Genomic DNA, 21,384 nt, shown 5'->3' on the forward strand with positions numbered 1-21,384 from the left:
GCACACTGCAAATTGACCAAAACTAAGCCCAAAAAGAGAATGTATATGAAAATGAAATCATTATATACCTCGATTACATTGAGACACAATCAAGTCTATACAATTTATTTTGTGGGAATACTTAGGAACAGACGTCCTAAATTAAACTCATTCTTCACATAATTCCTGTTGCCAATCCCTGGTCTACTCTGACCAATTACACAACTATATGTCTGGTCAACCAGTCTCCCTCACTCCCTGCCCCATCTCCCATTCTCCCTCCCTGCCCAGTCTCCCTTCCTCCCCGCCCCGCCCAGTCTCCCTTCCACCCCGCCCCGCCCAGTCTCCCTTCCTCCCCCGCCCAGTCTCCCTTCCTCCCCCGCCCCGCCCTGCCCAGTCTCGCTCCCTCCCTCGCCCCGCCCTGCCCAGTCTCGCTCCCTCCCTCGCCCTGCCCAGTCTCGCTCCCTCCCTCCTCGCCCTGCCCAGTCTCGCTCCCTCCCTCGCCCTGCCCAGTCTCGCTCCCTCCTCGCCCTGCCCAGTCTCGCTCCCTCCCTCGCCCTGCCCAGTCTCGCTCCCTCCCTCGCCCTGCCCAGTCTCGCTCCCTCCTCGCCCTGCCCAGTCTCCCTCCCTCCTCGCCCCTGCCCAGTCTCCCTCCCTCCCTCCCTCGCCCTGCCCAGTCTCCCTCCCTCCCTCCCTCCCTCCCTCGCCCAGCCCAGTCTCCCTCCCTCCCTCCCTCGCCCAGCCCAGTCTCCCTCCCTCCCTCGCCCAGCCCAGTCTCCCTCCCTCCCTCCCTCCCTCCCTCGCCCTGCCCAGTCTCCCTCCCTCCCTCCCTCCCTCGCCCTGCCCAGTCTCCCTCCCTCCCTCCCTCCCTCCCTCCCTCGCCCTGCCCAGTCTCCCTCCCTCCCTCCCTCGCCCTGCCCAGTCTCCCTCCCTCCCTCGCCCTGCCCAGTCTCCCTCCCTCCCTCCCTCGCCCTGCCCAGTCTCCCTCCCTCCTCCCTCGCCCTGCCCAGTCTCCCTCCCTCGCCCTGCCCAGTCTCCCTCCCTCCCTCCCTCCCTCCCTCGCCCTGCCCAGTCTCCCTCCCTCCCTCCCTCCCCTCGCCCTGCCCAGTCTCCCTCCCTCCCTCGCCCTGCCCAGTCTCCCTCCCTCCCTCCCTCTGCCCAGTCTCCCTCCCTCCCTCCCTCCCTCGCCCTGCCCAGTCTCCCTCCCTCCCTCGCCCTGCCCAGTCTCCCTCCCTCCCTCGCCCTGCCCAGTCTCCCTCCCTCCTCGCCCTGCCCAGTCTCCCTCCCTCCCTCGCCCTGCCCAGTCTCCCTCCCTCCCTCGCCCTGCCCAGTCTCCCTCCCTCCTCGCCCTGCCCAGTCTCCCTCCCTCGCCCTGCCCAGTCTCCCTCCCTCGCCCTGCCCAGTCTCCCTCCCTCCCTCCCTCCCTCCACCCTGGCCAGTCTCCCTCCCTCCCTCCCTCCCTCGCCCTGCCCAGTCTCCCTCCCTCCCTCCCTCCCTCCCTCCACCCTGGCCAGTCTCCTCCCTCCCTCCCTCCCTCGCCCTGCCCAGTCTCCCTCCCTCCCTCCCTCGCCCTGGCCAGTCTCCCTCCCTCCCTCCCTCCCTCCACCCTGGCCAGTCTCCCTCCCTCCCTCCCTCCCTCGCCCTGCCCAGTCTCCCTCCCTCCCTCCCCTCGCCCTGCTCAGTCTCCCTCCCTCCCTCCCTCGCCCTGCCCAGTCTCCCTCCCTCCCTCCCTCCCTCGCCCTGCCCAGTCTCCCTCCCTCCCTCCCTCGCCCAGCCCAGTCTCCCTCCATCCCTCCCTCGCCCTGCCCAGTCTCCTCCCTCCCTCGCCCTGCCCAGTCTCCCTCCCTCCCTCGCCCTGCCCAGTCTCCCTCCCTCGCCCTGCCCAGTCTCCTCCCTCGCCCTGCCCAGTCTCCCTCCCTCCCTCGCCCTGCCCAGTCTCCCTCCCTCCCTCGCCCTGCCCAGTCTCCCTCCCTCCCTCGCCCTGCCCAGTCTCCCTCCCTCCCTCGCCCTGCCCAGTCTCCTCCCTCGCCCTGCCCAGTCTCCCTCCCTCCCTCCCTCCCTCCACCCTGGCCAGTCTCCCTCCCTCCCTCCCTCCCTCGCCCTGCCCAGTCTCCCTCCCTCCCTCCCTCCCTCGCCCTGGCCAGTCTCCCTCCCTCCCTCCCTCCCTCCACCCTGGCCAGTCTCCCTCCATCCTCCCTCGCCCTGCCCAGTCTCCCTCCCTCCCTCCCTCGCCCTGCCCAGTCTCCCTGCCCCTCCCTCCCTCCCTCGCCCTGCCCAGTCTCCCTCCCTCGCCCTGCCCAGTCTCCCTCCCTCGCCCTGCCCAGTCTCCCTCCCTCCCTCCCTCCCTCCACCCTGGCCAGTCTCCCTCCCTCCCTCCCTCCCTCGCCCTGCCCAGTCTCCCTCCCTCCCTCCCTCGCCCTGGCCAGTCTCCCTCCCTCCCTCCCCTCCCTCCACCCTGGCCAGTCTCCCTCCCTCCCTCCCTCCCCTCGCCCTGCCCAGTCTCCCTCCCTCCCTCCCTCGCCCTGCTCAGTCTCCCTCCCTCCCTCCCTCGCCCTGCCCAGTCTCCCTCCCTCCCTCGCCCTGCCCAGTTTCCCTCCCTCCTCCCTCGCCCAGCCCAGTCTCCCTCCATCCCTCCCTCGCCCAGCCCAGTCTCCCTCCATCCCTCCCCTCGCCCTGCCCAGTCTCCCTCCATCCCTCCCTCACCCTGCCCAGTCTCCCTCCCTCCCTCCCTCACCCTGCCCAGTCTCCCTCCCTCGCCCTTTTTTGGAAGATCCTAATTGGAATGTCAAATTTTATGTTCCTTTTGATGGCATAGAATGCCCTTCCTGTTTTGTCTCAGGTAACTTCCACAAAGCTGTGAATGAGCTGAGGTGCTGCTGTTTAGGCCGATGTACGTATAGTTTGTGTGCTCTAGGGAAACAGTGTCTAGATGGAATTTGTATTTGTGGTCCTGGCGACTGGACCTTTTTGGAAAACCATTATTTTTGTCTTACTGAGATTTACTGTCAGGGCTCAGGTCTGACAGAATCTGTGCATAAGATCTAGGTGCTGCTGTAGGCCCTCCTTGGTTGGTGACAGAAGCACCAGATCATCAGCAAACAGACATTTGACTTCAGATTCTAGTAGGGTTAGGCCAGGTGCTGCAGACTTTTCTAGTGCCCTCGCCAATTTGTTGAAGAGGGTGGAGCTTAAGCTGCATCACCCCACAGTCTGTGGAAAGACATGTGTTTTTTTTGCCAATTTTAACCCCACACTTGTTTGTGTACATGGATTTAATCATGTTGTATGTTTTTTCCCCAAACAACACTTTCCATCAATTTTGTATAGCAGACCCTCATGCCAAATTGAGTTGAAGTTTTTTTTTTAAATCAACAAAGCATGAGAAGACTTCGCCTTTAGTTTGTTTGTTTGTCCATTAGGGAATGCCGGGTGAATACATGCTCTGTTGTATGGTAATTTGGTAAAAATCCAATTGACATTTGCTCAGTACATTGTTTTCACTGAGGAAATGTACGAGTCTGCTGTTAATGATAATGCAGAGGATTTCCCCAAGGTTGTATATTGATGCATATCCCACGGTAGTTATTGGGGTCAAATTTGTCTCCACTTTTGTGGATTTGGGTGATCAGTCCTTGGTTCCAAATATTGGAGAAGATGCCAGAGCTAAGGATGTTGTTAAAGAGTAAGTATAGCCAATTGGAATCTGTTTTTGGGTTGGAGGGTTTGTATTTTGTCCTGTAGTTCATTCAAGGTAATTGGAGAATCCAGTGGGTTTTTATAGTCTTTAATAGTTGATTCTGAGATCTGTATTTGATCATGTATATGTTTTCACTGTTTGTTCTTGTTTAGCGTTTTCCAATTTTTCCTGAAGTGTTTAGATTCTATGGATTGTTCAATTACATTGAGCCGATTTCTGATTTTCTTCGGCTCACTCACTCACGAGTTGGGACCATGGCTACCGCAGTGTGTGTGTGTGTGTGTGTGTCTCAGAGTAGGGGCCATGGCTACCGCAGTGTGTGTGTGTGTGTGTGTGTTTGTGTGTGTCAGAGTAGGGACTATGGCTATCCCATTGTGTGTGTGTGTGTGTGTGTCTCATAGTAGGGACCATGTCTACCCCAGTGTGGAGTAGGGTTGGTTTATTACCTCTTCTGTCTCCTGAGCCTCTTCTCCATCCTCCTCCACCACCACCAGGGTCAGCTTGCTCTTCTTAAAGTCTAGACGGGTGATCTTGGGCCTGGGGGACAGACACACACACACACTCGTGTTTCAGATACAACAGGTGTAAGATGTTTTCCAGTTGTTCTGTTAAAAAAACAAGGACATCCTTACTATCTATTGACACAGGGCTTTGTCCATTGGAAAGTGAACGCACCAGCAGAGTTAGGAGCTCAAATGTGTTCTTACCAGAAGAACAGGCCTATTTTGGTCTCTCCCTCAAACACCAGCACTCCAGTGGGAGTCAGTCCTAACTGGTATTCATTACCATCTCGAGCCTGGAGGGGGAAAGAGGACCCATTCAGCGCAGTATTCCTGTTTATGTTTGTCACCGTCGTTAAAATCGCCACTATGTCGTCACACTGTCGCAATTGTAAATGAGAACTTGTTCTCAACTTGCCTACCTGGTTAAATAAAGGTGAAATAAATCAAATGAAAAAACTAGCGCACTGAGTTTCCCTTTTTACAGTCACATCATTTAGCAGACGCTCTTATCCAGAACGACTAACAGAAGTGAGAGCATACGTCTTCATACTGGTCCCCCGTGGGAATCAAACCCACAAACCTGGCGTTGAAAGTGCCATGCTCTACCAGGTGAGAGATACAGGACCAGTGCAGCACGTTCTGTTCTCCTCACCTTGACCATGTGCATGTCCACCCCATACATCTCCAGCCACTTGGCTTTGTTCAGGTAGTTAATCTCTGCCTGCGACGGCATCTGGCCCCTGGGATGGAGCAGAGGGAGAAAATACAGAATACTGGGTTGAACAGGAGATGGGGTGTGTATGATGTATGTATGTGTATGTGTATGTGTATCTGTATCTGTATCTGTATATGTATGTATGTATGTATGTATGTGCGTGCGTGCGTGCGTGTGTGTGTGTGCATGTGTGTGAGAGACAAGGTCACATACAAAGAATGCTGACTCTTGAGATGAACCCCGACGGATGATTCTAAACCTTAAAGGTGACATTAACATCTCCCCCATGAGGAAGTCATACAACACAGGAAGCCCATGCATGTGCCCAGGGTTAAAAAACAGACTATGATAATATTGATCCTCACATAACCTCTGGTCAACCCCGGTCCACAATGACACATGCTTTAAATCAAGTTCTAAGTGTACTTAACCCGGCCTGGGAACACCCCCAGCTGGAGTACATCAAGGGTGATCAGATAATATAGGTGTCCTATAGTCCATGGATGACCTGCTGTCTGCTCCCCAACAAGGGTTTAACTAGGTAGGTGAGTAACCAACTACTGGCACCCAAACCCCTGGCCCTAACCCCTGGCCCTAACCCCTGGCCCTAACCATTGTAACATAAAGGCTGTATAAGATGGGCAATACAACCTCTAGACATTGGTAACACTTTACACGAGCTTTCATTAAAACATTACCTTGTAAATGATCTATCGATGGTGATCCCATGAAGTGTTACTCAGACATGTGATATCATTGTTTTACCTGCACTCCTTCCAGGTGTTGAAGATGGCCAGCTCCATGGCCTCAGTCTGCTCTGGCATGAAGCGGAACTCAGACACCATGTCCAGAGCATGCTCTGCAGGGTCACAGTCTCCCAGCTCAGCTGGAACACAACAGGTTACATGCGGAGTACTTTAAACCTAACCACAACTCAGACACCCTAACCAACCCCAACCCCATGTCCAGAGCATGCTCCGCAGGGTTAGTCTCCCAGCTCAGCTGGAACATAACCAGACATGAGTTCTCTGAATCAAATCAAATTTAGTTACCATACCAGTTACCTTACCATGAAATGCTTACTTACAAGCCCTTAACCAACAGTGCAGTTCAAGAAATAGGCTCATCATTGATCAGGCCACTGTTTTGTCATCTTAATGAAGGTGTTGGTGTCGTGCTTGACCAAACAGTCGTGGGTGAAGAGGGAATACAGGAGGGGACTAAGCACGCACCCCTGAGGGGAACCGGTGTTGAGGATCAGCGTGGCAGATGTGTTGTTGCCTACCCTCACCACCTGGGGGCGGTCCGTCAGGACATCCAGGAAGTCCGGTTGCAGAGGGAGGTGTTTAGTCCCAGGATCCTTAGCTTAGTGATGAGCTTTGTGGGCACTATGGTGTTGAATGCGGAGGTTACCTTCACATTATTGGGCACAGGGACTATGGTGGTCTGTTTGAAGCATGTGGGTATTACAGACTCTGTTTGTAATATTGTCAAGGAGAGGTTGAAAATGTCAGTGAAGACACTTGCCAGTTGGTTTGTGCATGCTCTGAATACACGCCATGGTAATCCGTCTGGCCCCACGGCCTTGTGAATGTTGACCTGTTTAAAGGATCTTGCTTACATCAGCTACGGTGAGCATGATCACACAGCCTCCCGGAAAAGATGGTGCGCTCATGCATGCTTCAGTGTCATTTGCCTCAAAACGAGCATAAAAATACATTTAGCTCGCCTGGAAGGCTCGCGGCTGGGTTTCCCTTTGTAGTCCATAACATTTTGCAAGCCCTGCCACATCCGATGAATGTCAGATTGAATCCAACTACGGTTCTTAGTCCTGTATTGACGCTTTGCCTATTTGATGGTTCGTCTGAGGGCATAGTGGGATTTCTTATAAACGTCCGTATTAGTGTCCCGCTCGTTGAAAGTGGCAGCTCTAGCATTTAGCTCGATGCGGATGTTGCCTGTAATCCATTGCTTCTGGTTGGGATATGTATGTACGGTCATTGTGTGGACGACGTCCTCAATGCACGTATTGATTAAGCCGGGGACTGAGGTGGTATACTCAACGCCTTTGGATGAATCACGGAACATATTCCAGTCTGTGCTAAACAGTCCTGCAGCGTAGCATCAATGGTGATTTACTCACTCGCCTACGAATCCTAACATTCCGACCCTCTCCCATGCTAACTCTCCCATGCTAACTTTCTTCACGCGAATGATGGGGATTTGGACACGTTCTACAGAAAGCAGTATATCCTTAGAGTCAGACTCAATAAGGAAAACAAATCTTTGCCCAGTTCGAGGTGAGTAATCGCTGTTCTGATGTCCAGAAGCTCATAAGAGATGGATATCAGCAACTTTATGTACATAATTACAGGTTACAAACGATGCGGAAAAAACTAACAAAATAGCACAGTTGGTTAGCACACATCTTGGCCATGTTCTGTTATAATCTCCACCCGGCACAGCCAGAAGAGGACTGGCCACCCCACATATGCTCTCTCTAATTCTCTCTTTCTTTCTCTCTCTCAGAGGACCTGAGCCCTAGGACCTTGCCCCAGGACTACCTGACATGATGACTCCTTGCTGTCCCCATTCCACCTGGCCATGCTGCTGCTCCAGTTTCAACTGTTCTGCCTTATTATTATTATTCGACCATGCTGGTCATTTATGAACATTTGAACATCTTGGTCATGTTCTGTTATAATCTCCACCCGGCACAGCCAGAAGAGGACTGGCCACCCCACATAGCCTGGTTCCTCTCTAGGTTTCTTCCTAGGTTTTGGCCTTTCTAGGGAGTTTTTCCTAGCCACCGTGCTTCTACAACTGCATTGCTTGCTGTTTGGGGTTTTAGGTTGGGTTTCTGTACAGCACTTTGAGATATCAGCTGATGTACAAAGGGCTATATAAATACATTTGATTTGATTTTATTTAGATTTGGTTAGGAATGGCAGGCATCCCGTCCGGCGCCATTATATATCATTGTTAAGGCAATTTGCCATCTAAGGGTCTGGGCTTGTTTTGCAATAAACGTGAAGCTAATGAGAACCTGTGGGCATGTGTTGTTCTGTCCCTATCATTTTGGTCACTGACTAAGGACCTATAGATAACCTGCTAGCTATTCATTCAATTTGTACATTTTGAATACTCCCTTTAAAAAGGTTGCCCCCCCCTTAAATTCCTAAAACCCACTAGGACACTAACATTCAAATACATCCAAATCACATTCAAGCCGAGCAAGAGACCTCCAATGACGCCTCACTCTCCTCCTTCCCTAAATAGCAGCATGTAGCTAACGTCTGACTCTGCAGGCTAGGGGATAAATAGAGCTGCAGTGTGACTCTGCAGGCTGGGGGATAAACAGGGCTGCAGTGTGACTCTGCAGGCTGGGGGATAAACAGGGCTGCAGTGTGACTCTGCAGGCTGGGGGATAAACAGGGCTGCAGTGTGACTCTGCAGGCTGGGGGATAAACAGGGCTGCAGTGTGACTCTGCAGGCTGGGGGATAAACAGGGCTGCAGTGTGACTCTGCAGGCTGGGGGATAAATAGAGCTGCAGTGTGACTCTGCAGGCTGGGGGATAAATAGAGCTGCAGTGTGACTCTGCAAGCTGGGGGATAAACAGGGCTGCAGTGTGACTCTGCAAGCTGGGGGATAAACAGGGCTGCAGTGTGACTCTGCAAGCTGGGGATAAACAGGGCTGCAGTGTGACTCTGCAGGCTGGGGGATAAACAGGGCTGCAGTGTGACTCTGCAGGCTGGGGATAAACAGGGCTGCAGTGTGACTCTGCAGGCTGGGGGATAAATAGAGCTGCAGTGTGACTCTGCAGGCTGGGGGATAAACAGGGCTGCAGTGTGACTCTGCAGGCTGGGGGATAAACAGGGCTGCAGTGTGACTCTGCAGGCTGGGGGATAAACAGGGCTGCAGTGTGACTCTGCAGGCTGGGGGATAAACAGGGCTGCAGTGTGACTCTGCAGGCTGGGGGATAAACAGGGCTGCAGTGTGACTCTGCAGGCAGGGGGATAAACGGGGCTGCAGTGTGACTCTGCAGGCTGGGGGATAAATAGAGCTGCAGTGTGACTCTGCAGGCTGGGGGATAAATAGGGCGTCACTATGTTATCTGGGTGGTGGAAGTGAGGAGAGACTCCGTTATCAGTGATGTGCTTCAGGACTATGGACAGACACCCAGTCTAGCTGCCAAACAGAGTGGAATCTAGCTACGGACTGGACATTCAGATGGCGTTGCATTCCAACCTGAGACATCGTTTGACTCACTGGCCATTTGGCTAGCAGAACAGAATACAGTCTAAAGAATAAAGAGCTGACCCTAAAAACAGTGTGTCCGTTTAAGTGGGAGTGTTTTGTTTAGGAAGGGCCATTCTGAGTTCTGGCTAACAATAATTGAGAAAAATTGTGGTTTTGCTGTGTGTGAAAAGGGGGTGTGGAGAATTTCTATGAAAAGGGGAGGGAGCGAGATCGAGAGAGAGGGAGTATGTGAGAGAGAACGAAGGAACGAGGGAGAGGGCTGGATTAGGATGCATTTGTAGAGAGCTGGGCACTAACGAGCTGGCATTTACCCCACAGAGGAGCTGGAAGAGTGGGAGGGAGAGAGAGGCAGGGGCGATCGCTTCCTTTCAGAACAACCCTGGAGTGCTCATTTACAGTTGAAACACTCAGCAAGGACTGCAGCCTCAGTATTTCTCCAACCCTTTGGAAAGACAGTTCTGGGATGTGGGTACAGGGCTACGTTCCATTTTCCTTGAATACTCCACCATGTTAACAGGCTCTGAATACTACCGGGGTGCTGTGGGCTCTCCCTTCTGACAGATTAGATTCCACCCCCTCAGAAAAGTGCAACTCCGTGGATCTCATTCAAGAAGAGTGACAACCACAGCAAGACATTAGACCATCCTAGTTCTTACCTTGTAACGAGAAGGCTGCCAGTTCCACTGCTGTGTCCAAAGGGCATTCTAACCTGTGATACGAGGAGGAGTGGACAATATATTATTGTCTGGATGCTGTTGTTTTCAACATGGATGTACAGTCCGCTCTAGGCAAGGAGACTGTCTGAAGAGATCAGTCACAGCTGTTAGACCAGGGAACTACGGAGGTAATACAGTACACTGGATCTAACAGCCTGTGTCTCTCTCCAGAGCTCACGCTCTCTCACACACACTCACAACCCTGTGTTATAGGATCACCACACAGGCATAACATGAACACTAATCCCCTGTATTGAAAACAGATACTAATATTCACACTACTTATGGATATAAATAATTCCATTCCACAACATCAATTGTGTAATCCACTACTGTAGCTAAACCTCGTAGCATCTGTACCATGATGCAACAGTACAGATGTAGCCAAAATTAAATTATGTACTTAGCCTACTGACATCAAATATGTTAAATATAATGAAGCACATGACCACAAACTATACACTGATCTAATTTACTGTACATCTAATCTACTACAGGAAGAGGACAACTGTTGAGTGAGGAAGGTTACTTACTTGCCACTGAGGAGGTCTCGCTTTATTTGTAATACAAATAGATATCTGAAGGAACAAAAGAGGTCAAAAGTCCAGATAACTGACCAATCAATCCAATGTTCATCAACATAAATGTTCTAAAAACAATTGGTTGATACTAATAAGACGACGACAAGCTGACCTGGTCAACTCCTCGTGCAGGTTGTTGGGTTCTGAGGAGTAGAACTTAACTCTCATGTGAAGGCAGTATGGAGGTCCGACTGCACAGAGAAATAGGGGAATACAAAGAAAAATAACCCGAGGTGTGAAAGTTGGAATGTCAGTAATGAAATCAATCCATTTCTGGCTGTTACATGAAAGCACCAGTTTATCCATCTGTCATCCGTTTATCCAGTCTATGTCTCTACAGCTCTAGGCCTCCATTGGTACAGAAGGAGACAGTAGAAGAAAATATAGGTTGTGCATCTCCGGTGACTTGGGTAAAGAAGAGATACTTACTTTTGACTTGTTTTTTAATGCTTTTTGTAATGTCAAGCCAATGCTGTGAAAGATGAAAAAGACATCTGTGAGGCATGAACAATGTAAGAAGTAGAGGCTGGGGTTTAGGAGAGAGAGCGGTTTCCTCATCGCGCTGTGGCAGAGACCTTCAGTCCTCTTTCACACTCCTCTCCCCCACATTCCTCTCTCTCCAGTCCTCCCTCTCTCCTCTCCTCTCCCTCCTTCCATGCCCTTCACACCATATCAGCATACACAAGCTGCTGGATCTCTGACAGATGAAGAGGCACTTCAAAATAACTTTCTGAAAAAATAACTTTCCCATAAGAAAAACACTACATTACAAAACCAAAAGTACGTAAACTGAACGATGTTATTCAAAATCACTATTCCAGAGAGGAGTTGAGAGTGGATGTGTGGATAATTCAAACCAAAACAAACCTCTTCCAAATGTCTAGTCAGAACAAATGTTGGTTGTAATTGGTTGTCTGTTCTTACCGGTACTTGTGCAGAGTCCATGAAGCGTAGTCCGAAGTAGTCCTTCTCTACGATGTCCAGATGGTACATGACCTGGTCAAACAGCTCCTCACCCTTGGCTTTTTTCTGATAGGACAGAGAGAGGTCAGCGGTCACAACACACAGTCATTAGTCTGGAAGCAATGTCAGCAACCTAATCAATCATTCAACAGACAAGACATTTCACTGGGTTCTCTTTAGTATCTTGATAACTGTTGCTAAATGGTATTCATTATGGTCAACAACACAAATAGAATGAGCGATTGTAGTGAAGTTTGACAGACACCACTGGTGGAAAAGAGAACCTATGGATCTGTTTTAGGTGTTTGGTACTCTTCCCTGATATTTCATTCCCCAGACCTGGTGTTGATTTCATTGCCTCTGACTAGAAAACACCAGAAAGAGAGACAAGCACTAAGTAGAACACATTATTTTTCTGGCTTCACCCACTTTAAAAACCAGGCACATTGCCATGCTCAGAATCAGACGGAGAGCTAGCCAGTGCTACTCCTGTTTGTAGCCTGCAGCGGTACTAGCTAGTTCACTACACAGCAGAGCCAACTTTAAAACAGCTGGAAGGAAGGACAACCAAACGGAGGTTGCCATGGCAATCTACTCGAAGGCACCTGCACAGCGAGTCAGTGGCTGGCTCACGTGGGCCCAGTCAGCCTCTCTACTCAACATCCTGACGACACAGCGCCCGGCCCGGGAGCCCTGTCCGGTAGAGAGACATCTCTCAGCTAATGACTGATCTACAGTCAGCTTATTAAAACAAAACGCTCCCACGGACTCCCCCTGTCCTGCCTCACTGGATTAGAGTGGAGAGACACAGCAAAAACAAAAGCTGTGGTTGGCTCGGCCACGCCACCGGGCCGCGGGTTGGCTCGGCCACGCCACCGGGCCGCGGGTTGGCTCGGCCACGCCACCGGGCCGCGGGTTGGCTCGGCCACGCCTGAATGAACAAAGCTTATAGAAAGGGAGAAATCATCCCTTGTAGTGGATGGGACAGTTCACGTCATACTTTAGACTGTTGATTTCGTGAACACAAGCAACGTATTACTCAGAGGAGACACTCCCAAGTGCTCAAACAAGGGTAACTCACCACACTAAAGACAGAGGTTAATCATAAAGTGTTACCACATGCAGCAAAGCCTGCAACAGTATTGCTGAAACCTAACAGGCACATTACTGGTGATGACACTGCTGTAGAGACACAGATAAAGCACACAGCCACACACACACACACACACACACACACACACACACACACACACACTGCAGGGGAACAAACATAAACAGCGAAGACACATGCCTGCCCTGCCCATCTCTGGTCCAGCATGCTATACAGAGGGTGTGGTCATGATGAGGGGTGGATGGTGCCATTGCACAGTGTTAGCCCCAGCCTGCCGGATGCTCACGCAGGCCCCATGAAGTTGGCATAGCTCACAAAGCAGCCAGGGACAATAGACACAAAGGAGCCCCGCAGCCTGGGACAATAGACACAAAGCAGCCCCGCAGACAGGGACAATAGACACAAAGGAGCCCCGCAGCCTGGGACAATAGACACAAAGGAGCCCCGCAGCCTGGGACAATAGACACAAAGGAGCCCCGCAGCCTGGGACAATAGACACAAAGGAGCCCCGCAGCCTGGGACAATAGACACAAAGGAGCCCCGCAGCCTGGGACAATAGACACAAAGCAGCCCCGCAGACAGGGACAATAGACACAAAGGAGCCCCGCAGCCTGGGACAATAGACACAAAGGAGCCCCGCAGCCTGGGACAATAGACACAAAGGAGCCCCGCAGCCTGGGACAATAGACACAAAGGAGCCCCGCAGCCAGGGACAATAGACACAAAGCAGCCCCGCAGCCTGGGACAATAGACACAAAGCAGCCCCGCAGCCTGGGACAATAGACACAAAGCAGCCCCGCAGCCAGGGACAATAGACACAAAGCAGCCCCGCAGACAGGGACAATAGACACAAAGGAGCCCCGCAGCCTGGGACAATAGACACGAAGGAGCCCCGCAGCCTGGGACAATAGACACAAAGGAGCCCCGCAGCCTGGGACAATAGACACAAAGGAGCCCCGCAGCCTGGGACAATAGACACAAAGGAGCCCCGCAGCCTGGGACAATAGACACAAAGCAGCCCCGCAGCCAGGGACAATAGACACAAAGGAGCCATTGTACGCTCCAGTGAACCCCGGGCCTCGCTGCCACACTGTTCACCAGAGGTTTCCAGCCTGCCCGACCAACTATCTGCCTGGAGACACAGTTACATGTCTAAGGCTGCTCGATGCATGCACGTCAGAGAGCCACTGGGGCAAGACAGAGGGAGGGGACAAGAAACATGGCAGCCCTCCTCCTAACATAGTCTTAAAGCTCGAGGCTCCCTCATTCAGACTGGAGTCCAGGAGCTGTCCGAGGAGAGGTAAATCATCAGGTTGTCCACTGTGCTGCCTGTCTGAAGAGGGAGGAAACCCTTTGGGTGGGCATACCCAAGCCTTCAACCATCTTGGTAAGGGCAATAAACATGCTACGCCACACAGTTTAAGAGTTATTCTGGACTGTTGACTAGCACTAAAACCTAACTCATTGTTAAATCAGAATGCATTAGGCCTGTTTAGGTAACAACCTCAGTTTCTACTGACCAAGTGAGCTCAAGTCCCCCCATGGTATCCTTACAGTGAAAAGGACTGGACAGTGAACATGCAAAGGTGTTTCTAAAATAAGTTGAATCATTCACGGTTTTACAAATACCAGCCCTATTGGTCAACATGTGTATTCACTCGGTTTAATCCCACTATTCCAGCTAGTCCCAAGTGTGGCTACAGCAGCAGCAGCATGCTAGTCAGACATCACACAGAGCATGTAAACAAAGGGACAGGTGTGGCTGCAGCAGCATGCTAGTCAGACATCACACAGAGCATGTAAACAAAGGGACAGGTGTGGCTGCAGCAGCAGCAGCATGCTAGTCAGACATCACACAGAGCATGTAAACAAAGGGACAGGTGTGGCTGCAGCAGCAGCAGCATGCTAGTCAGACATCACACAGAGCATGTAAACAAAGGGACAGGTGTGGCTGCAGCAGCAGCAGCATGCTAGTCAGACATCACACAGAGCATGTAAACAAAGGGACAGGTGTGGCAGCAGCAGCATGCTAGTCAGACATCACACAGAGCATGTAAACAAAGGGACAGGTGTGGCTGCAGCAGCATGCTAGTCAGACATCACACAGAGCATGTAAACAAAGGGACAGGTGTGGCTGCAGCAGCAGCAGCATGCTAGTCAGACATCACACAGAGCATGTAAACAAAGGGACAGGTGTGGCAGCAGCAGCATGCTAGTCAGACATCACACAGAGCATGTAAACAAAGGGACAGGTGTGGCTGCAGCAGCAGCAGCATGCTAGTCAGACATCACACAGAGCATGTAAACAAAGGGACAGGTGTGGCAGCAGCAGCATGCTAGTCAGACATCACACAGAGCATGTAAACAAAGGGACAGGTGTGGCAGCAGCAGCATGCTAGTCAGACATCACACAGAGCATGTAAACAAAGGGACAGGTGTGGCAGCAGCAGCATGCTAGTCAGACATCACACAGAGCATGTAAACAAAGGGACAGGTGTGGCAGCAGCAGCATGCTAGTCAGACATCACACAGAGCATGTAAACAAAGGGACAGGTGTGGCAGCAGCAGCATGCTAGTCAGACATCACACAGAGCATGTAAACAAAGGGACAGGTGTGGCAGCAGCAGCATGCTAGTCAGACATCACACAGAGCATGTAAACAAAGGGACAGGTGTGGCTGCAGCAGCAGCAGCATGCTAGTCAGACATCACACAGAGCATGTAAACAAAGGGACAGGTGTGGCTGCAGCAGCAGCAGCATGCTAGTCAGACATCACACAGAGCATGTAAACAAAGGGACAGGTGTGGCTGCAGCAGCAGCAGCATGCTAGTCAGACATCACACAGAGCATGTAAACAAAGGGACAGGTGTGGCAGCAGCAGCATGCTAGTCAGACATCACACAGAGCATGTAAACAAAGGGACAGGTGTGGCAGCAGCAGCATGCTAGTCAGACATCACACAGAGCATGTAAACAAAGGGACAGGTGTGGCAGCAGCAGCATGCTAGTCAGACATCACACAGAGCATGTAAACAAAGGGACAGGTGTGGCAGCAGCAGCATGCTAGTCAGACATCACACAGAGCATGTAAACAAAGGGACAGGTGTGGCAGCAGCAGCATGCTAGTCAGACATCACACAGAGCATGTAAACAAAGGGACAGGTGTGGCAGCAGCAGCATGCTAGTCAGACATCACACAGAGCATGTAAACAAAGGGACAGGTGTGGCAGCAGCAGCATGCTAGTCAGACATCACACAGAGCATGTAAACAAAGGGACAGGTGTGGCTGCAGCAGCAGCAGCATGCTAGTCAGATATCACACAGTGCATGTAAACAAAGGGACAGCCCATTAGACCCGAAGCTGTCTCAGAACACCAACTCCAGGCCTTGACAATTAGAATCACTCAGTGAGTTATTGCCTGGGGAGCCCATCGACAGCCTAAACAGAACATTGGTTAGTGTAAAGGGAAGAAGAACACACAAAAAAAAAAAAAAAAACAGCAGTTCTGCTTTGCTGTGTAACACTTAAAGGGGGAATTTGCAGTAGGTGGAAACAGCGCCACGGCCGACACCACCATTGTTATTGTTGCCGAGCTGACGTCGTGCAGCGTGGTTAAAAAATGCCAGTACACATTGTGCTCTTATATTGTGCGTGCAATGATATCCGAGGAGTTTACAGTAACTTATTTGTTGTTGAATATCACAGACGGATGTCATCAGGACTCTTAACGGTAGAGATACACAGCCACAGCGAACACCTCATGTACCTTCCCATGAAAATTAAGAAGCTATTAGAAAACTACCCACTGTTTCTCATGTCTGTAATTAAAAGACTCATTCGGTCTTGCACAGCAGCATGAGAGACAGGGTGGGACTGAACAAAGACGGTTCCATGTTGAGAAACCAGGGGTGTATTCATTATGTCTCGCAACGAAAACCGTTTAAGAACCAAACAGAGCAGACGGAACGAAATGGAGAGGGACCTACCTGAATTTGTCCAATAGAAACTCTTGTTTTCATTTCAAGACTTTTTCCATTTGTAGTAAACCTTGTTGCAAAACTATTTGCAACAGACGAAATGTTTTGCAACATAATTTGCGTAATGAATACACCCCTGAACTCCAAACACTCTTCAGACAAACAGTGCACTATTCCATGTTGTAATAAGTCTCCACCAGCAATGCAATCAGAAGCATTGCAAAACAGAATAAACAAATGGAGAAGCACTGTATAATTAAGCAATAAGGCACGAGGGGGTGTGGTATACATGTCCAATGTACCATGGCTAAGCACTGTTCTTAAGCACGACACAATGCGGAGTGCCTGGATATAGTCGTTAGCCGTGGTATATTGGCCATATACCACAAACCCCTGAGGTGTCTTAATGCTATTATAAACATAATTAGAACAATAAAAAAATACTAAATCAGGTCATAACCGTGGTATAAGGTCTGTTATAAACTGGGTGATTCGAATGCTGTTCTAATTACATCAGTAACCAGTGTATAATAGCAATTAGGTACATTGGGTGTTTGTGGTACATGGCCAATACACTCTACCACGGCTAAGGGCTGTACCCAGGCAGGGTAGCCTAGTGGTTAGAGCGTTGGACTAGTAACCGGAAGGTTGCAAGTTCAAATCCCCGAGCTGACAAGGTACAAATCTGTCGTTCTGCCCCTGAACAGACAGTTAACCCACTGATCCTGGGCCGTCATTGAAAATAAGAATTTGTTCTTAACTGACTTGCCTAGTTAAAAGGTCAAAAATATATATATATATATATATATATATTGGACATATACCCTACCCCCTTGTGCCTTATTGCTTGAATATACCACATCTGTCAGCCAATCAGTATTCAGGGCTCGAACCACCAGGTTTATAAATAGACCTATATCATTACAGTGGAATACCAGAGTGGGATCAAAATATTAGGTATTCAACTGGATTGACAGCTGGAATGCTTAGAAATTGTAACCCAGAGAAATAAAAGAGGACATTGAGGGACAAGTCTTCCCACTGGAGAAGAGTATCTCCATTCTAGAGGTCGACCGATTAGGATTTTTCAACGCCGATACCGATTATTGGAGGACCAATAAATTACAACAATAGTGAATGTGTATTATATTAAAATAGGTAGTCAATCAAATCAATTTAGCCTCAAATAAATAATGAAACATGTTCAATTTGGTTTAAATAATGCAAAAACAAAGTGTTGGAGAAGAAAGTAAAAGTGCAATATGTGCCATGTAAAAAAGCTAACGTTTAAGTTCCTTGCTCAGAACATGAGAACATATGAAAGCTGGTGGTTCCTTTTAACAGGAGTCTTCAATATTCCCAGGTAAGAAGTTTTAGGTTGTAGTTATTATAGGAATTATAGGACTATTTCTTTCTATACCATTTGTATTTCATATCTCTTTGACTATTGGATGTTCTTATAGGCACTTTAGTATTGCCAATGAAGTCATAAACAGCTCAATGCTTGAAGCACAGCGAAGAGCTGCTGGCAAACACACAAAAGTGCTGTTTGAATGAATGCTTACCAGCCTGCTGCTGCCTACCACCGCTCAGTCAGACTGCTCTATCAAATATCAAATCATAGACTTAACATAATAACACACAGAAATACAAGCAGTAGGTCATTAATATGGTAAAAATCCAGAAACTATTATTTAGAGATTTTAAAAAATATATATATTTCAGTGAAATACAGAACCGTTCCATATTTTATCAAACGGGTGGCATCCATGAGTCTAAATATACCTGTTACATTGCACAACCTTCAATGTGTCATAACTACGTAAAATTATGGCAAATTTGTTCGCAACGAGCCAGGCAGCCCAAACTGTTGCATATACCCTGACTCTGCGTGTAAGGAACGCAAGAGAAGTGACAATTTCCCTAGTTTAATATTGCCTGCTAACATGAATTTCTTTGAACTAAATATGCAGGTTTAAAAATATACTTCTATGTATTGATTTTAAGAAAAGCTTTGATGTTTCTGGTTAGGTACATTTGTGCAACGATTATGCTTTCTTCGCAAATGCGCTTTGGTTAAATCATCCCCCGTTTGGCAAAGTTGGCTGTCTTTGTTAGGAAGAAATAGTCTTCACAGTTCGCAACGAGCCAGGCGGCCCAAACTGCTGCATTTAACCCGACTCTGTTGTACAGATTGCAAGAGAAATGACACAACTTCCCTAGTTAAAATAAATTAAATGTTAGCAGGCAATATTAACTAAATATGCAGGTTTAAAAATATATACTTGTGTATTGATTTTAAGAAAGGAATGGATGTTTACGGTTAGGTACACATTGGTGCAACGACAGTGCTTTTTTCACATGCGCTTGTTAAATCACCCGTTTGGCGAAGTAGGCTGTGATTCAATGATAAATTAACAGGCACCGCATCGATTATATGCAACGCAGGACAAGCTAGATAAACTAGTAATATCATCAACCATGTGTAGTTAACTAGTGATTGTGTTAAGATTAACATAAGTTAATACGTTTGATGCTAGCTAGCACCTTACCTTGGCTCCTTGCTGCAGTCGCAGTCAGCCTGCCACGCAGTCTCCTCGTGGAGTGCAATGTAATCGGCCATTGATCGGTGTCCAAAAATGCAGATTACCGATTGCTATGAAAACTTTTAAAATCGGCCATTGCGATGAAATCGGTCGACCTCTACACCATTCACTTGGCTCCTGGTTGTGGGTAGGTCATAAGGTTGGGCAATATGGCTTAAAATTTTTAATAAATGTTTTTCCAACTTCCATTCACGAGATAGACGCAGAGCTGAGTGCCTAAATACAGCATTTAGCTGTGGTATATTAGCCATATACTACAAACCCGAGGTGCACAGCACAGGCGCGAAGGAGACCAAAGTCCAAAAAGACAACATGAGACAAGCACTCATAAAAATGTAAATACCAAAAATACTTGCAATACAGGCATATGGAATATGGCGCAAAAACATACATACAAATTAATTTGATATATCGCTCAGACCTAGTAGGTCATGTGACCAGGTGTGCTGTAGAGGGGTCATGGAATGAATTACCAGTGATCAGCAGCACTCACAACACCACACAGTCATATACATATACACACACTGGCATGCAGGTCTAATGCCAAGACCGGAGAGGAACTCTCTCAGTAACAGCACACTGGGATGAGAGCAATGAGCTAGTAGCTACCATCTTCTCCACCTCACCCTGAGAACAGGTCCACAACATGACCAGGATCTCAGAGCAACGGAAAGAGCGGGATCTCAGAGCAACGGAAAGAGCGGGATCTCAGAGCAGCGGAAAGAGCGGGATCTCAGAGCAGCGGAAAGAGCGGGATCTCAGAGCAGCGGAAAGAGCGGGATCTCAGAGCAGCGGAAAGAGCGGGATCTCAGAGCAGCGGAAAGAGCGGGATCTCAGAGCAGCGGAAAGAGCGGGATCTCAGAGCAGCGGAAAGAGCGGGATCTCAGAGCAGCGGAAAGAGCGGGATCTCAGAGCAACGGAAAGAGCGGGATCTCAGAGCATCGGAAAGAGCGGGATCTCAGAGCATCGGAAAGAGCGGGATCTCAGAGCATCGGAAAGAGCGGGATCTCAGAGCATCGGAAAGAGCGGGATCTCAGAGCATCGGAAAGAGCGGGATCTCAGAACAATGGAAGGAGCTGGTCACTAAGTACTATACAGCAGAGCCATATGCACGGGAATGGACTGAAACCAGCACCAATGGCACACAGAGAGCATCAGCCTCGGGGCACCTGGCATGACCAAAAACATGTGTCTGCTCTGTCCTTCCATTTAAAATACCTTTGAAAGCCCTGTACCAATTATTCACTCGTTTACTTTCTCATGGGGTGTGCCTTGACATCAGTTGAAACTCAAACAACAGGCTAGAAATTCAGAATCTTTCCCATTGTGTTGTGTGTAAAGTCTCACCGCTAGGTCCACACTGACGTCTGTGCCGTCCAGCATTGACACACAGCAGGTGATGACAGACTTGGAGTCCCCGGCAGCAGGGATGTGTGTGGTGGCCCGCTGGGCCTCTCTCAACCGGGCCTTGTCAGCATGCTTACGGATGGACTGCCGACCCAGCGTCCGGCGGAGGAAACTCAGCATGGTGGGGCCTGGTGAACACTACCTGCACATGCGAGAGAAAGGATTAAATGATACAATTGGTTGAGTTCCTCAATCAGATCGTGATGTTAAAGGTGGACTGCAGCTTTGTTTGAACTTTTCCCGTTGAAAAGCAATATCACAAGTATACAGTTGAAGTAAGAAGTTTACATACACTTACATTGGAGTCATTAAAACTCATTTTATCAACCACTCCACACATTTCTTGTTAACAAACTATAGTTTGGCAAGTCGGTTAGGACATCTACTTTGGAAATGACAAGTATTTTTTCCAACAATTGTTTACATACAGATTATTTCACTATATCAAAATTCAAGTGGGTCAGAAGTTTAAATACACTAAGTTGACTGTGCCTTTAAACAGCTTGGAAAATTCCAGAAAACGATGTCATGGCTTTAGAAGCTTCTGATAGGCTAATTGACATAATTTGAGTCAATTGGAGGTGTACCTGTGAATGCATTTCAAGGCCTACCTTCAAACTCTGTGCTTTTTTGCTTGACATCATGGGAAAATCAAAAGAAATCAGCAAAGACCTCAGGAAAAAGAATTGTAGACCTCCACAAGTCTGGTTCATCCTTGGGAGCAATTTCCAAACGCCTGAAGGTACCACATTCATCTGTACAAACAATAGTATGTAAGTATAAACACCATGGGACCCCGCAGCCGGCATACCGCTCAGGAAGCAGAGGCGTTCTGTCTACTTGCGATGAACGTACTTTGGTGCGAAAA

At 49.3% G+C, this 21,384-nt stretch overlaps 1 protein-coding gene across 6 annotated transcripts in view; it reads right to left on the reverse strand.

The window, feature by feature from the left end:
- Positions 1-21,384, reverse strand: part of LOC118386431 (band 4.1-like protein 5) — a 216,691-nt gene that overhangs the window by 193,872 nt on the left and 1,435 nt on the right. For 4 of the 6 annotated variants that reach the window (XR_008139961.1, XM_052522913.1, XM_052522912.1 and 1 more), the window contains exons 2-11: positions 20,457-20,658; positions 11,377-11,481; positions 10,882-10,924; positions 10,565-10,643; positions 10,405-10,449; positions 9,812-9,864; positions 5,660-5,780; positions 4,832-4,919; positions 4,384-4,472; positions 4,123-4,213 (exon numbers count right to left, since the gene is read on the reverse strand). Coding sequence is in view for 5 of the 6 variants with exons in the window: in XM_052522913.1 (XP_052378873.1) it covers positions 4,123-4,213; positions 4,384-4,472; positions 4,832-4,919; positions 5,660-5,780; positions 9,812-9,864; positions 10,405-10,449; positions 10,565-10,643; positions 10,882-10,924; positions 11,377-11,481; positions 20,457-20,636 (894 nt within the window). In the remaining variant the exon portion in view is untranslated. Of the gene's footprint in view, positions 1-4,122; positions 4,214-4,383; positions 4,473-4,831; positions 4,920-5,659; positions 5,781-9,811; positions 9,865-10,404; positions 10,450-10,564; positions 10,644-10,881; positions 10,925-11,376; positions 11,482-20,456; positions 20,659-21,127; positions 21,291-21,384 lie in introns of those variants that run through there. The other 2 variants (XM_052522910.1, XM_052522911.1) reach the window with 2 other exon arrangements.

The sequence above is a fragment of the Oncorhynchus keta genome, chromosome 7 (assembly GCF_023373465.1).
Source record: "Oncorhynchus keta strain PuntledgeMale-10-30-2019 chromosome 7, Oket_V2, whole genome shotgun sequence".
NCBI lineage: Eukaryota > Metazoa > Chordata > Actinopteri > Salmoniformes > Salmonidae > Oncorhynchus > Oncorhynchus keta.